This window comes from Lontra canadensis, unplaced genomic scaffold (genome assembly GCF_010015895.1).
Source record: "Lontra canadensis isolate GAN:19392208 unplaced genomic scaffold, GSC_riverotter_1.0 scaffold38, whole genome shotgun sequence".
NCBI classification, from domain to species: domain Eukaryota; kingdom Metazoa; phylum Chordata; class Mammalia; order Carnivora; family Mustelidae; genus Lontra; species Lontra canadensis.
This window is the reverse complement of record NW_022631032.1, coordinates 106,070-121,233: the sequence shown is the minus strand read 5'-3', so window position 1 is coordinate 121,233 and position 15,164 is coordinate 106,070. Positions and strand designations below refer to the sequence as shown.

At 38.5% G+C, this 15,164-nt stretch overlaps 1 protein-coding gene across 5 annotated transcripts in view; it reads left to right on the top strand.

The window, feature by feature from the left end:
- ATP13A4 (ATPase 13A4) overlaps positions 1 to 15,164 on the top strand; it is a 122,284-nt gene that overhangs the window by 44,524 nt on the left and 62,596 nt on the right. For all 5 annotated transcript variants that reach the window (XM_032869263.1, XM_032869264.1, XM_032869265.1 and 2 more), the window contains exons 3-6: positions 636 to 782; positions 5,116 to 5,186; positions 5,278 to 5,358; positions 14,058 to 14,127. In XM_032869263.1, the coding sequence (XP_032725154.1) occupies positions 636 to 782; positions 5,116 to 5,186; positions 5,278 to 5,358; positions 14,058 to 14,127 (369 nt within the window). The remainder of the gene's footprint in view (positions 1 to 635; positions 783 to 5,115; positions 5,187 to 5,277; positions 5,359 to 14,057; positions 14,128 to 15,164) is intronic.

Genomic DNA, 15,164 nt, shown 5'->3' with positions numbered 1-15,164 from the left:
ATGAATCCTTGAACACTACATTAAAAACTAATGATGTACTATACAGTGGTTAACTGAAAATAATAATAATAATAATGATAATAAAGAAAGTGATTAGGAGCACAAGAGAGGGTAGTTAGGATCTTTGGGAGTGAGGATAATGATAGTCCCCCACCCCCAAATGGTGTTACAGGGGCTGTCCTGGAAGAGGTAGAATCGAAGTTAGGTCTGGAAGTCCTGGGATGCTTTGATTGATCTGGTTTCCCCATCCTCAGAAACCAGCAGAAGCCCTTTAGAGTGCTTGCTTTTTGCCTTTTTTTCCCCCCTTCTGGTGAAAATTCGCATCTGGTTGTGGCCTCACGGATTGAAGGGTAAGAGGGAAAACTAGGTCTTTTCTGGGAATCCACCTCCCTACCCTTGAATTTTGTTATATAGGGCATTGCCTCATAGTCACATCCAGATTCTTCAATAAATGATAACAGGCTTTTTCCTTCAAGGCTTTATATCTACTAGTGTTCAAGGGCATGTAATTTTGTGTAGAATGTTTATTAACTCCATAAACTTGCAGGATTATATTAAAATGATGTTTCCTATGTTGAATTTTAGCCTGATGACTTCTCTCATCTTCATAAGGGTTTTGGTGTTTATTTCCTCAGGATGAATTCCAAACTTACTCACGGAAAAAGGTAATGTGGATCCACCTGTCATCATTAAACAGCGAGTTAGGTGTCACTCCTGACCACCCTGTCATTACAGATGAGGAGTACATCATAAATAGAGCCATCAGAAAGCCAGACCTAAAGGTAAGTAAACTATGGTAACTGCTGATGCTAGAGAAATGTAATCTTTCTCCCCCGAAATATAAGTTTAGATCCTCCACTGTGCCAATCCTCTACAGTATGCATAGAACATTATAAAGAACATGCACTTTGGAGGTAGACAGAGCTGAGTTCAAATCTCAGCTTCATCTTTCTAAACTGTACAGCCTTGGATCTGTTACTAAGCTCTGTTGAACCTGTTTCCTCATGTATGGAATGATGATGACAATGCCTACCTCTACTGTTCATTGATGACATTCAATAAGTTAAGGAACACAAAGAATAATACGGTGCCAGGTGCACAGTAGATGCTCAGTACACATTAGCTCTTAGTACCATCAGACCTTGTATGATAATGTATGAAACAGGGTTTCTCTTACTTAAAGGTAATCGCCCAGAAACATCCTAAGGTCTTTTCTTAGATCTCCAAAATGACCTTATTTTGAGTTCTGTCTTTCAAAAATGTATTTGGTTACTCCCTGTTCTCCATATTAAATTAATACTACTTGGATTATGACTAGCTAACATTCATAATAAAGGCATAGTTTATAAGACAACTGTTTTCTCTTAAATTTATGTATGTGTAGACAGCTGTTAAGTTTTATGAGCTCAAGGTCAATTTTTAAAAATAATAAAAGTCAATTGCTGAGCAGTTTCTCTATTGTCAATTGTTATCATCCAGCTGTCTTAATTTCCTAAAAAAACAAAAACAAAAGAGGTCAAACACCTTCAACTAACACCTTCAACTAACAGGTGGTTATTCACCTGGGTAAGTAGGCATCCCAAATCAATTTTATGTACCTGAGATTGTTATTGACCTCCACCTTTTCTAATTGCATCAAACAAATAAGTGGACAACAAGATGAAGAAATGCTTAAATAATCAAAATGTAAAGAAGGGACAGAGGTCTTGAAATGGAAAGCCCTGGCCCCAGGCTTGATATCTTCATTTACCACATATGGCTTAGAGAGTTTGGCTAATTACTGCCTCTCTGAGCCTTGAGCTTATTGCTTATAAAACGAGAGCAATAACTCCTGTGCCTGTTTCTCAGGCCGTTGTAAACTTAAGATGAGACATTAAGGTTATTTGTGAACCATCCTGAGTTACATTCATAAAGGACAGGAACTTTCACTGAAATTGAGGGAGGTTGCACTGGCTCAGCCATGACAATACTGAATGGGACAGTGAGAAGAGCAACAGTACTGACAGGACAACATTTCCGGCCCTGCAGGGAGAGTTTGGAGACCTGCAGCAAAAGAGCTCTGTCAGGCTTACAAATTCAGGCTAAGAGGAGACTCTAAGGATCATTGTGGGATCACAGGCAAAAGGAAAACCCAGTGCTTAACCTGTTAAACAGGATGCTCTCACAACGTGTTCCAACAAGAAATGAGGAACAGGAAGCCTGGGGAGAGACAAGGTTCCTGGTTCTGAGCAGAAAGATGACAATCACCCCACCGCATACCCCTGATGTCCTAATTACTATTTCCTGGTCAGAAGTTCCAGGAAATGGGCAAAGAAACTCCACCCCATGCAAATACTGTACTTCACATCCTCTTACTTGCGTCCAGAGCCTCTGAAGGGGATAAGGGAAGCAGAGAGACTCCAGGCAGAGATGATTCCTGCTAGGGGAATGTTAAAGATATTTGAAAGGTCTTTGATGGGATCATTCTTCTCACTCTGTGACGAATGGACTCAAGAAATTATCAGGAGATAATGGAGCTTTCTATTTTCTGGCCTGAGGTAAAATTTACCAGTAACCTCTTTATTCTCCGTTATTGCTGCCTTCACCTGTTAATGTTCTGTGTCCATTATATTTTATTAGCTTCTCAATCTCAGTGTGGATTTAGGCTCCCTAATGGAGCAGGGCCCTCACATTCTCCCACAGCTTGCCCTTTAAACATGTTCTGACTCAGAATTTTGAACCTAGGGAATTAATAAAGGAGGCAACCCTCACTTTCTTCAGCTTGAATCTTGGCAGTGATGGGATTTTTCAGATCTTCTTCTGAGACTTGTTTGAACATCATATCCTTTGAGAGACTGGACTTTGGAGCCAGATGGGTTTGAGTTCAAATTTGACTCCCGCCTCTTAATAGGTGTGTTCTTGGGCAAATGATTTAATCAAAATGAACTTCAGGGATGAAGGATGGAGTAAAGGTGAAAGTAATGCCTGTTGTGCCAGAGGATGATGAACAAGACTAAAGAGAATGTGTGAAAGGCCCCCAAGTCCTCAACAGACAGTAGCTGTGAGTACAGTCCAGCTCTGCTTACAGAATTACAGGGCCTGAACAGGAATGGCAAGTGTGAGGCAGGAAGCATGAAGTCTCAACATGGGCTATGACCGCCTTCACACACTTTTTCCTTACTCCATCTTGAAGCTTGTGAAGAAAGAATCACTCCCAGTGGCAGTGCACTCTAACTTTATAGATTGAAAATCAATTGGAAAATAGGATTTAGTTTTTAAAGTTATTTTGCAACCAGTCTTGCTGAAATAAGTCCATTCTGTAAAATAAAACGTACAGCATTTAACACTCTTACTGGGTCACTACGAATATGTGTGTGTGTGTGTGTGTGTGTGTGTGTGTGTGCACATCTGTGTGCATACACATATATTTATCGAACAGTGTTGAGATTCATTTAGTGTAACCCAGGTGTTGAAGCTTAGGGCTTTAAGCTCTATTTCTAGCTGCCATGTGGTTGTACAAAGCATTCATTCACTTATTTACAAAAAAAAATGTGTTGGACCCTTATTATATTTCAGCTATATGCTCTACCCAGTTCTAGAATTTATCTAACCTTTATATGGATTATCCTATTCATGGGTATAGAGCATACTCAGAAGAGCTGCAGTGGATAATCAGTTCAATTGCCTCAATTTATTCATGGGGAAACTTAGGCATAGAAAAATTTACTTGAATTTCTGAAGGACACAATTATCAGAGAAGCTGTAAAAGGAAGAACACTGTTTCTCAACTTTGCACAATAGAACTATCTGAAGAAAATGTAAGAATATTTATGGCCAGGTTGCAACCCAGACAAATGAAATAGGAATCACCTGGGGGTGGAACCCGACTTTAGTATTTTTTAAAGCTTGCTAGTTAATCCCAGTGGGCAAAATGAGATTATAAGCATGGCTCCATAACCATATGACAGTCTCACTTTGTGATCAGTTGCATCAGTTACATCACTAGGTGACAGAGATTCAGATGTGCATATAAAGTTGCTTAAAGAAATTCAGAAACAAGAATGCCTAATTGCCATCAGCATGAACCTTACTTTCCCTTCTTACTGCCCACACGCTTAGACCCTCACTTCCTGGAGCACATTTTCTTGCAATAGCCTGCTCACTGTCTTCTAGAACCTTCTCCCTGTCTAATCTTTGTCATTGTCTCCTCTGTAGTTCTCTCTGCAAGTCCGTTGTCTACAAGAAAATGCCCTAGATACCTCATCCTAGCATTTAAGGCTGTACACTCTTTATTAATTTATCTTTATCTTTCTAGACTCACTCTCCAGTCTATAGTCAAATGGGCCCAATCATTTGTCCCTCCCCATGACTAACTTGTGCATAATCTCTTTGAAATGCTCTTTTTCCTTCTCATCTGAGCAAAAGTCTTCCAACCCTTCAGGGCTGCAGCTCAGATGTCATCTCCTCCATGATGCCTTCAGACATCTGTCCTCTCTATATTTCTACATTTCAGTACTACAAATTTTACTTTATTGTATTTTTATTTGTTTGACATGTATATGTTTGACTGTATGGTATAGTTTTCTCTCTCTGTTTTTTTGAGATTGATTTTTATTTATTTGAGGGAGAGAAAGAGAGTGAAAGAGGGAATGTATGAGCAGGAGAAGGAGGGTCAGAGGGAGAGGAAAAGAGAATCTCAAGTAAACTCCAACCTCAGTGCAGAGCTCTACCCAGGACTCCACCACCTCACAATCCTGAGATCGGGGCCCTGAGATCATGCCCTGAGCCAAAACCAAGAATCGGCCACTTAACCAACTGCACCACCCAGGTGTCCCTAGTTTTCTCATTTGTAACATTTTTTCCCTTGTTGGGTTATCAAATAGTGGAATGCAGAGATTAAGTTTTAGTCACATGCTTATCCATATAGTAGGCCCATGATACACACAGACTGAATAACTTCTAATAAAGAAGCCTACTTGTGTTATTAGGGAAGGTTGGGGTAAGTTAGGAAAGGATCATTTTAAATATATTAGGGCTCTATCCTTGCTTCTTCCCCAGATGCTTCTTTAGCTACTGAACTGCTATGTATTTACAAATCCTTAAACTAAAGACTTTCTTAGTACTTTTCTTTTGCAGGTGAGATGCATAAAAGTGCAGAAAATAAGATATGTTTGGAACAACTTAGAAGGACAGTTCCAGAAAATTGGGTAAGTTGTTTTGGCAGTTTCATTCAAAAGAGAGAAATTTATCTCGAAAATATTATTTCTAAATATGTCTTTCTCATTATTGTTATTTCAGTTGTTTGGAAGACTGGCTCAGTTCTGCCAAGATACATCTAAAATTTGGATCAGGTCTAACAAAAGAAGAACAAGAGATTAGGTACCATGCCTCCTATTATCTACATCAGCTCCAAAGGACAGTTACCATTAACAAATAGAGAGCCCAACACATCGTTATCTTAGCTGGTCAATATCAGAAAACCTTGTAATGCTCTATTTAGTGTGGTTAAATTAAATGCATGCACATATATTATTTCACTTCATTAGAGCAACCTTGTGGGGGAGGTAGAGCAAATGTCCTTATCCTCCCAGTGTAACACATGAGAAATCTGAGGCTCACAGAGGTGTGATGGCCCAACAAGGTCACACAGATGGGAGGTGAAAGAAGAAGAGGAAGGGCACAGTGTGGAATGTTTAGAATCTCTCAAAATCTCACGGTGTGGTTTTGAGTCGGTAACCTCTCATCTCTGGGATTTGGTTGCCTAATTATTAACGAGGCAAGGAGGATTCTATAAAGTTCTTGCTGGTCCTAAGTTTCTATGATTCTCACATTCTCCTCCACCCTGTTTCTTAGTAATTGGAGGGACCTAGAGCCTTGCCATCAGCATCACATAGAAACTTGTTAGAAATTCAGAATCTGGGGGCACCTGGGTGATTCAGTTGGATAAGCATCTTCCTTCAGCTCACGTCATGATCTCAGGGTCCTGGGATCAAGTCCTGCATCAGGCTCCCTGCTCGGTGGGGAGCCTGATTCTCCCACTCCTCTCTGCTGCTCCCCGTGCTTGTGATCTCTCTCTCTTTGTCAAATAAATAAATAAATAAAATCTTAAAAAAAAAAAAGAAACGCAGAATCTTAGACCATGCATCATTCTTATTGAATTAGAGTCTTCACATTAACAAGATCATGAAGTCATCTGTATGAATATTAAAGTTCAGGAGGCACTGCTCTAATGTATTTGCCCAATCTATTTGATCAGAAAGTCTATGTAGAAGGCAAGGAGAGAGTGGTTGGTGTTCCCAACAGCAAAATAACTCTTAAACGGTCATTGCTTTGCATAATCAGAGATACATAGCTCTAGGTTTTCAATTAAAGAGCTATATAACTGTGTGTGAGAGCTATTTTTGAGATCCCAACAACTTTTCTTTCTTTTTTAAATTTATTTTTTATTTTTTATTAACATATAATGAATTATTTCCCCCACGGGTATAGGTCTGTGAATCATCAGGCTTACACATTTCACAGCACTCAGCATAGCACATACCCTCCCCAATGTCCATAACCAAGCTACCCTATCCCTCTGCCACCCCCCAACCCCCCAGTAACCCTCAGTTTTTTCCTGAGATTAAGAGTCTCTTATGGTTTGTCTCCCTCCCAATCCCATCTTGTTTCATTTTTTCCCTCCCTATCCCCCACGACTCCCTGCCCTGCCTCTCAAATTCCTCATTTGAGAGAGATTATATGATAATTGGCTTTCTCTGATTGACTTATTTCGCTTAACATAATACCCTCTAGTCTTATCCACATCATTGCAAATGCAAGATTTCATTTTTTTGGTGGGCTGCATAATGGTCCATTGTGTACATATACCACATTGTCTTTATCCCTTCATCTGCTGATGGATATCTATGTTTTTTCCATAGTTTGGCTATTGTGGACATTGCTGCTAGAAGTATTTGTGTGCACGTGCCCCTTTGGATCCCTACATTTGTTATCTTTAGGGTAAATACTCAGTAGTGTGATTGCTGGATTGTAGGGTAGCTCTATTTTCAACCTTTTGAGGAACCTCCATGCTATTTTCCAGAGTGGCTGCACGAGCTTGCGCTCCTACCAATGGTGTAGGAGGGTTTCCCTTTCTTGGCATCTTCGCCAACATCTGTCATTTCCTGACTTGTTAATTTTAGCTGTTCTGACTGATGTGAGGTGGTACCTCACTGTGGTTTTGATTTGTATTTCCCTGATGCCGAGTGATGTTGAGCACTTTTTCATGTGTCTGTTGGCCATTTGGATGTCTTCTTTGCAGAAATGTCTGTTCATGTCTTCTGCCCATTTCTTGATTGGATTCTTTGTTCTTTGGGTGTTGAGTTTGATGAGTTTATTATAGATTTTGGATACTAGCCCATTATCTGATATGTCATTTGCAAATATCTTCTTCCATTCTGTCATTTGTCTTTTGGTTTTGTTGACTGTTTCCTTTGCTGTGCAAAAACTTTTGATCTTGATGAAGTCCCAATAGTTCATTTTTGCCCCTGCTTCCCTTGCCTTTGGCGATGTTTCTAGGAAGAAGTTGCTGCGGCTGAGGTCGAAGAGGTTGCTGCCTGTGTTCTTCTCAAGGAATTTGATGGATTCCTTTCTCACATTGAGGTCTTTCATCCATTTTGAGTCTATTTTTGTGTGTGGTATCCACACACAAAATGGTCCAGTTTCATTCTTTTGCATGTGGCTGTCCAATTTTCCCAACACCATTTGTTGAAGGGACTGTCTTTTTTCCATTGGACATTCTTTCCTGCTTTGTCAAAAACTAGTTGACCATAGAGTTGAGGGTTCATTTCTGGGCTCTCTATTCTCTTCCACTGATCTATGTGCCTATTTTTGTGCCAGTACCATACTGTCTTGATGACTACAGTTTTGTAATAGAGCTTTAAGTCTGGAATTGTGATGCCACCATATTTGGTTTCCTTTTTCAACATTCCTCTGGTTATTCAGGGTCTTTTCTGGTTCCATATAAATTTTAGGATTAGTTGTTCCATTTCTTTGAAACAAAAATGTTGGTATTTTGATAGGGATTGCAATAAATGTGTAGATTGTTTTAGGTAGCATAGATAGTTTCATAATATTTGTTTTTGCAGTCCATGAGCATGGAACACTTTTCTATTTCTTTGTGTCTTCCTCAATTTTTTTCATGTTTACTTTATAGTTTTTTGAATACAGATGCTTTGCTTCTTTGGTTAGGTTTATTCCTAGATATCTTATGGTTTTGGGTGCAATTATAAATGGGATCAACCCCTTAATTTCTCTTTCTTCTGTCTTGCTATTAGTGTATAGAAATGCAACTGATTTCTGTGCATTGATTTTATATCCTGACACTTTACTGAATTCCTGTACGAATTCTAGCAGTTTTGGAGTGGAGTCTTTTGGGTTTTCCACATAAAGTAACATTTCATCTGCAAAGAGTGAGAGTTTGACTTCTATGCCAATTCAGATGCCTTTTATTTCTTTTTTGTTGTCTGATTGCTGAGGCTAGGATTTCTAGTACTATGTTGAATAGCAGTGGTGATATTGGACAACCATGCCATGTTCCTGACCTTAGGGGAAAGCTCTCAGTTTTTCCCCATTGACAATGATATTTGTTGTGGGTTTTTCATAGATGGCTTTGATGATATTGAGGTATGTACACTCTATCCCTACACTGTGAAGAGTTTTGATCAAGAAAAGATGCTATATTTTGTCAAATACTTTTTCAGCATCTGTTGAGAGTATCATATGGTTCTTGTTCTTTCTTTTATTAATGTATTGTATCACAGTGACTGATTTGTGGCTGTTGAACAAAACTTGCAGCCCAGGAATAAATCCCACTTGGTTGTTGTAAATAATCTTTTTAATGTACTGTTGGATCCTATTGGCTAGTATTTTGGTGAGAATTTTTGCATCTGTATTCATCAGGGATATTAGGCTGTAATTCTCCTTTTTCATGGGGTCTTTTTCTGGTTTTGGGATCATGGTAATGTTGGCCTCGTAAAAGGAGTTTAGGGGCACCTGTGTGGCTCAGTGGGTTAAGCCTCTGCTTTCGGCTCAGATTATAATCTCAGGGTCCTGGGATCGAGCCCCACATCGGGCTCTCTGCTCAGTGGGGAGCCTGTTTCCCCCACCCCTCTCTCTGCCTGCCTCTCTGCCTACTTGTGATCTCTCTCTGTCAAATAAATAAATAAATTCTCAAAAAAAAAAAAATAAAAGGAGTTTAGAAGTTTTCCTTCCATTTCTATTTTTTCAGTTTCAGGAGAAAAGGTATTAATTCTTCTTTAAATGTTTGGTAGAATTCCCCCGGAAGCCCTCTGGCCCTGGGCTCTTGTTCATTGGGAGATTTTTAATGATTGCTTCAATCTCGTTACTGGTTATGGGTCTGTTCAGGTTTTCTGCTTCTTCCTGGTTCAGTTTTGGTAGTTTATATGTCTCTAGGAATGCATCCATTTCTTCCAGATTGTCAAATTTGCTGGTGTATAGTTGCTTATAAGATGTTCTTATAATTGTTTGTATTTCTTTGGTATTGGTTGTGATCTCTCCTCTTTCATTTATGGTTTTATTAATTTGGGTCCTTTCTCTTCTTTTTGATAAGTGTGGCCAGTGGTTTATCACTCCTATTAATTCTTTCAAAGAACCAGCTCCTAGTTTTGTTGATTTTTTCTACTGTTCTTTTGGTTTCTATTTCATTGGTTTCTCATCTGATCTTTATTATTTCTATTCTTCTGTTGGGTTTAGGCTTTCTTTGGTGTTCTTTCTCCAGCACCTTTAGGTGTAGGGTTAGGTTGTGTACTTGAGACCTTTCTTGTTTCTTGAGAAAGGCTTGTATCACTATATACTTTCCTTTCAGGGATTGACTTTGCTGTGTTCCAAAGATTTTGAATAGTCGTGCTTTTGTTTTCATTTGTTCCCATGAATTTTTAAAATTCTCCTTTAATTTCCTGGTTGACCCATTTATTCCTTAGTAGGATGTTCTTTAGCCTCCATATATTTGAGTTCTTTCCAACTTTCCTCTTGTGATTGAGTTCTAGTTTCAAAGCATTGTGGTCTGACAATATGCAGGAAGTGATCCCAATCTTTTGGTAATGGTTGAGACCTGATTTGTGACCCAGGATGTGGTCTATTCTGGAGAAGTTCCATGTGTACTAGAGAAGAATGTGTATTCTGTTGTTTTGGGATGGAATGTTCTAAATATATCTGTAATGTTCATCTTGTCCAGTGTGTCATTTAAAGCTTTTATTTCCTTGTTGATCTTTTGCTTAGATCATCTGTCCATTTCAGTGATGGGGGTGTTAAAATCCCCTACTATTACTGATTATTAATTGGTTTATATAGTTGGCTGCTCCCATGTTAGGGGCATAGGTATTTAAAATTATTAGATCTTGTTGGACAGACCTTTTAAGTATGATATAGTGTCCTTCTTCATCTCTTATTATAGTCTTTGGCTTAAAATATAATTTATCTGATATAAAGATTGCCACCCCAGCTTTCTTTTGATGTCCATTAGCATGGTAAATTGTTTTCTACCCCTTCACTTTAAATCTGGAGGTGTCTTTGGGACTAAAATGAGTTTCTTGTAGATTGAATATTGATGGGTCTTGTTTTTTTTATCCATTCTGATACCCTGTGTCTTTTGATTGTGGCATTTAGCTCATTTACATTCAGGGTAATTATTAAAAGATATGAATTTAGTGCCATTGTATTGTCTGTAAGGTGACTGTTACTGTATATTGTCTCTGTTCCTTTCTGGCCTGTTACTTTTAGGCTCTCTTTTTGCTTAGAGGATGCCTTTCAATATTTCCTATAGGGCCGGTTTGGTGTTTGCAAATTCTTTTAATTTTTGTTTGTCCTGAAAGCTTTTTATCTCTCCTTCTATTTTCAATGACAGCCTACCTGGATATAGTATTCTTGGCTGCATATTTTTCTCATTTAGTGCTCTGAATATATCATGCCAGTCCTTTCTGGCCAGCCAGGTCTCTGTGGATAGGTCTGCTGCCAATCTAATAATTCCACCATTGTATGTTATAGACCTCTTGTCCTGAGCTGCTTTCAGGATTTTCTCTTTGTCACTGAGACTTGTAAGTTTCACTTTTAGATGATGGGGTGTGGACATATTTTAATGGATTTTGAGGGGGCATCCTCTGTGCCTCCTGGATTCTGATGCTTGTTCCCTCCACCAAATTAGGGAAATTCTCTGCTATAATTTGCTCCAATATACTTTCTGCACCCCCTCTCTTTCTTTTTCTTCTTCAAGTATTCTAGTATCCAAGTATTCTAATATTGTTTTGTCTAATGGTATGACTTATCTCTTGAATTCTCCCCTTATGGTCCAGTCGTTGTTTGTCTCTCTTTTGCTCAGCTTCTTTGTTCTCTATTATTTGGTCTTCTATATCACTAATTCTCTCTTCTACCTCATTTATCCAGTAAGAGCCTCCATTTTTTATAGCACCTCATTAATAGCTTTTTTTCAAAATTTCAACTTGGTTAGGTTTTAGTTCTTTTATTTCTCCAGAAAAGGATTTTATTTCTCCAGAAAGGGATTCTCTAATATCTTCCATGCTTCTTTCATGCCCAGCTAGCACTTTGATAATCATCATTCTTAACTCGAGTTGTGACATATTACTAATGTCTGTATTGATTAGGTCCCTAGTCATTGGTACTTCCTCTTGTTTTTTTTTTTTTTTTGTGGTGAGTTTTTCCACCTTGTCATTTTATCCAGATAAGAACAGATGAATGAGAAAACAAAATGCTAAAAAGGTAGCAATGACCCCAGAAAAATATACACTAACCAAATCAGAAGCGACCCAAAACTGTGGGGAGAAGAAAGGGGGAAAAAAAGAAAAAAATATGTATGTATATATATTGGACTGGTTAATAGAATAGAACCACACACTTGATTTTGGGTGTATTTTGGTCTCTTAGAAGAAACTACTTCCTAAAATTTTAAAGAAAGAAAAACTTATCTATATACAAAAATAAGGTAAACACAATAAAGGGATGGAATATGACTGTAAAGATGAAAATTAAAAAGGATTCTAAAAAAGGAACTGATAAAAATAAGAAGTTGATTAAAAAAAAGAAAAATGAGGAAAGAATGTGATCAGGATGGAGACTAGAACAAAACCATGTGCTAGATTTAGGGTATATTGATTTATTAGAAGAAACTGTATCCCAAAATTTTAAAGAAAAAAAAAACTTATATGTGTACAAAAAATAAGGTTAAATACAATGAAGGGATAAAATATGACTATAACAATGAAAATTTAAAAAGATTTTTAAAAGGTATTGATAAGATAAAATAGTTAAAAAACATAAAAATAAGAAAGAGAAAAATTCAAAAAATAGAATAAGAAAGAAAATTTTAAAAATTTAACTTTGAAAGACTAAAGATTCATGGAAAAAAAAGCCTTGGATTCTATGTATTGCTTTTCCCTAGCTCTGGCATTCTGCAGTTCTCATTGATTAGTGAACTCGGTCTTGGCTGGATGTTCTTGTTGATCTTCTGGGGGAGGGGCTTGTTGTAGTGATTCTCAAATGTCTTTGCCTGAGGCAGAATTGCACTGCCCTTGCCAGGGGTCAGGCTAAGCAATCTGTTTCTTCAGTTCGCTCTTGGTAGCCTTTTTTTTTTTTTTTTTTTAAATATTTTATTTATTTATTTGATAGAGCGGGAGATCACAAGTAGGCAGAGAGGCAGGCAGAGAGACAGGGGGAAGCAGGCTCCCCACTGAGCAGTGGTCTGATGCGGGGCTCAATCCCAGGACCCTGGGATCATGACCTGAGCTGAAGGCAGAGGCTTAACCCAGTAAGCCTCCCTGGCGCCCCTCTTGGTAGCTTTTGTTCCCCGAATGCTTTCCATAGAGCTTTGAAGGATGGGAATGAAAATGTCAGCCTCCCACTCCTCAGCGCACCCTCAGAGAAAAGCAGTCAACCACTCCCTCTCCCTGGTCCCTGGCCGGGCTCTGTACTCACCTGACCTGTGACTGAGCATTTCTATCTATGGTGCACAACCCACTTTGGAGTCTCCAAACCCAGCAGATTCCTGCAGTGTGTTCCCACACTGCTCCTCTCAGAGGAGGAAGGAAGGGATCTCTCCAGATCTGCCACTTGTGGGATCCCTGCTTGAAGAGCAGTGGCCCAACTGTGCCTTGGATCACAGTTTAAGGTAACTTTGAGCTGAGAGACCACTCCTTGTCTCCATCTCTGCAGCTGGCTTCCCTGCTCTGATACCTGGAGGTTCTGCCACACTCAGACACCCCCATTCTCTCTGTGACCCTGAGGGTTCTGAGACCACATTGTCCCCACGAGGGCTCCACCCCCTGCTTAGCTTCTGGAGGGATATCCTTCAGGGGAGCAGACTTCTAAAAGTTCTGATTTTGTGCTCCACTGCTCTCTCACTTCCCAGGAGCAGGCCCCTCCCCCCGTATGTTGCTTTGGATTCACTTCTCCACATGTCCTACCTTCCAGAATGTGCTCAATTTTCTGTTCCTAGAATTCCTGCTCTTCTTCTCTTCAATCTCCTGTTGAGTTTGTAGATGTTTCGAATGGTTTGATAACTATTTAGCTGAACTCTTGGGACCTGACAATATTTAGGTCTCCTACTCTCCTGCTATCTTGCCTGCAGTCTAATGTCCCCAACATCTTTTCTTAAAACAAATTCTGCAGCTTCCCACAGCTGAACAAGTGTAGGAAGGTAAAACGATTTTCTTGTAATTATCCCTCCATCCCACATCCACAGAGCGAAAGCTGGGGACAGAGTTGAGAGAGTGCCAATCTCTAAACTACCTTAATGAAGCAATGGCTAAATTAAATACCCAAATTGCCATCAGGGAAATATTTAGACCTGAGGAAGAGTCAATTCAACAGATGCAAAAAGATCAAGTTTATTGTTTTTGGCCTTGGGAACTCTCCCCTTCCTCAGTTATTTTGAAAAGGATGGGGACATTATGTAACAAGGGGGGCTTTTGTTGATTGTGAGAGAGTGAAAAGAACTTTTTGTGAACAAGTAAAAAGTGGGTTTCATTTTTATTATTAATAACTAACTGATCTATGATCTCTCTCTATAGGAGGTTAATATGTGGGCCTAATACTATTGATGTTGAAATCACACCAATTTGGAAACTACTCATTAAGGAGGTAATCAGTACTTTCTCTTCATCCTGGCTGGAGAATAAAGGAGTTCAGTTCTAGTTAAAAGATCAGGAATGCTATGTGTCAATACATAACTGTAATTTGGGATATTTAAAAAAAATACAAAGTATAGTTTCTTCATATCTCTCTTCTACTCTTTTTCTCAGAGACCATCTTTTGTACATTTTGCCTGATACAATATAGGATATGATGCTGATGTATCCACTTATCCTTTTATAACTGGATAAACATACATTTCTTCTCTTTCTTTCCTTTCTAATCCTATGTTTCTTAGTCTTGTGAAACTGAAATAATAATTAAAAATTTAAAAAACTCAGAACTTTTCTTATGAGCACAATATACAATTTCCTCAACATCTAAAATTATAAGAAGAAAAACATCTGCTTGGACTTACTAGTTTCCTCCATCTCAATGTGTGTTTGGGAGGAAATAAAGGACTTGAACATCATTTAATGAGTTGAATTTTTCCTCTTTGACTCTACTACTGGGCTTATTTTTCATTTAGCCATGATTATTATGAAACTATAACCGTACAGCTGTACTCTGGGTCTTTTCTTGCACTTTGCTACTTCCTTTATAAAAAACATATAAAAATGTTTTTTTTATAAACATATAAAAATGTTTTTTTTTTTTTTTTATAAAAAAACAAGGTACTTTCTGAATATTTCTAACAAGTTTTCTTTCAGGAATGGAAGGAAGCAAAAGAAACTGAAAGGAAATGTTTCTGTGTGTTCCTTCCCTAACCAGAGTCAAGGAATAATGTTCCCATCCTAAACAAATGGAAAGAAACTAGAAAGTATTGGAGTAAGGGCACAAAAAGTCTTAAACCAAAACAGGCTAACGACTGTTGGAGTTAGCCTCTCCTTTCTCTACAGTGTTCTAGATATTCAGCAACATTTCCCACTTTCAGCTTGGCTCTCTACTTATGAGCAATTGTGGTCTTCAACTTAGCCATTAATCTAAGGTATTTTGATGGCTTTGAAGATCGTAGATGGTGTGTCATAAGAAAGAACAACAGACTT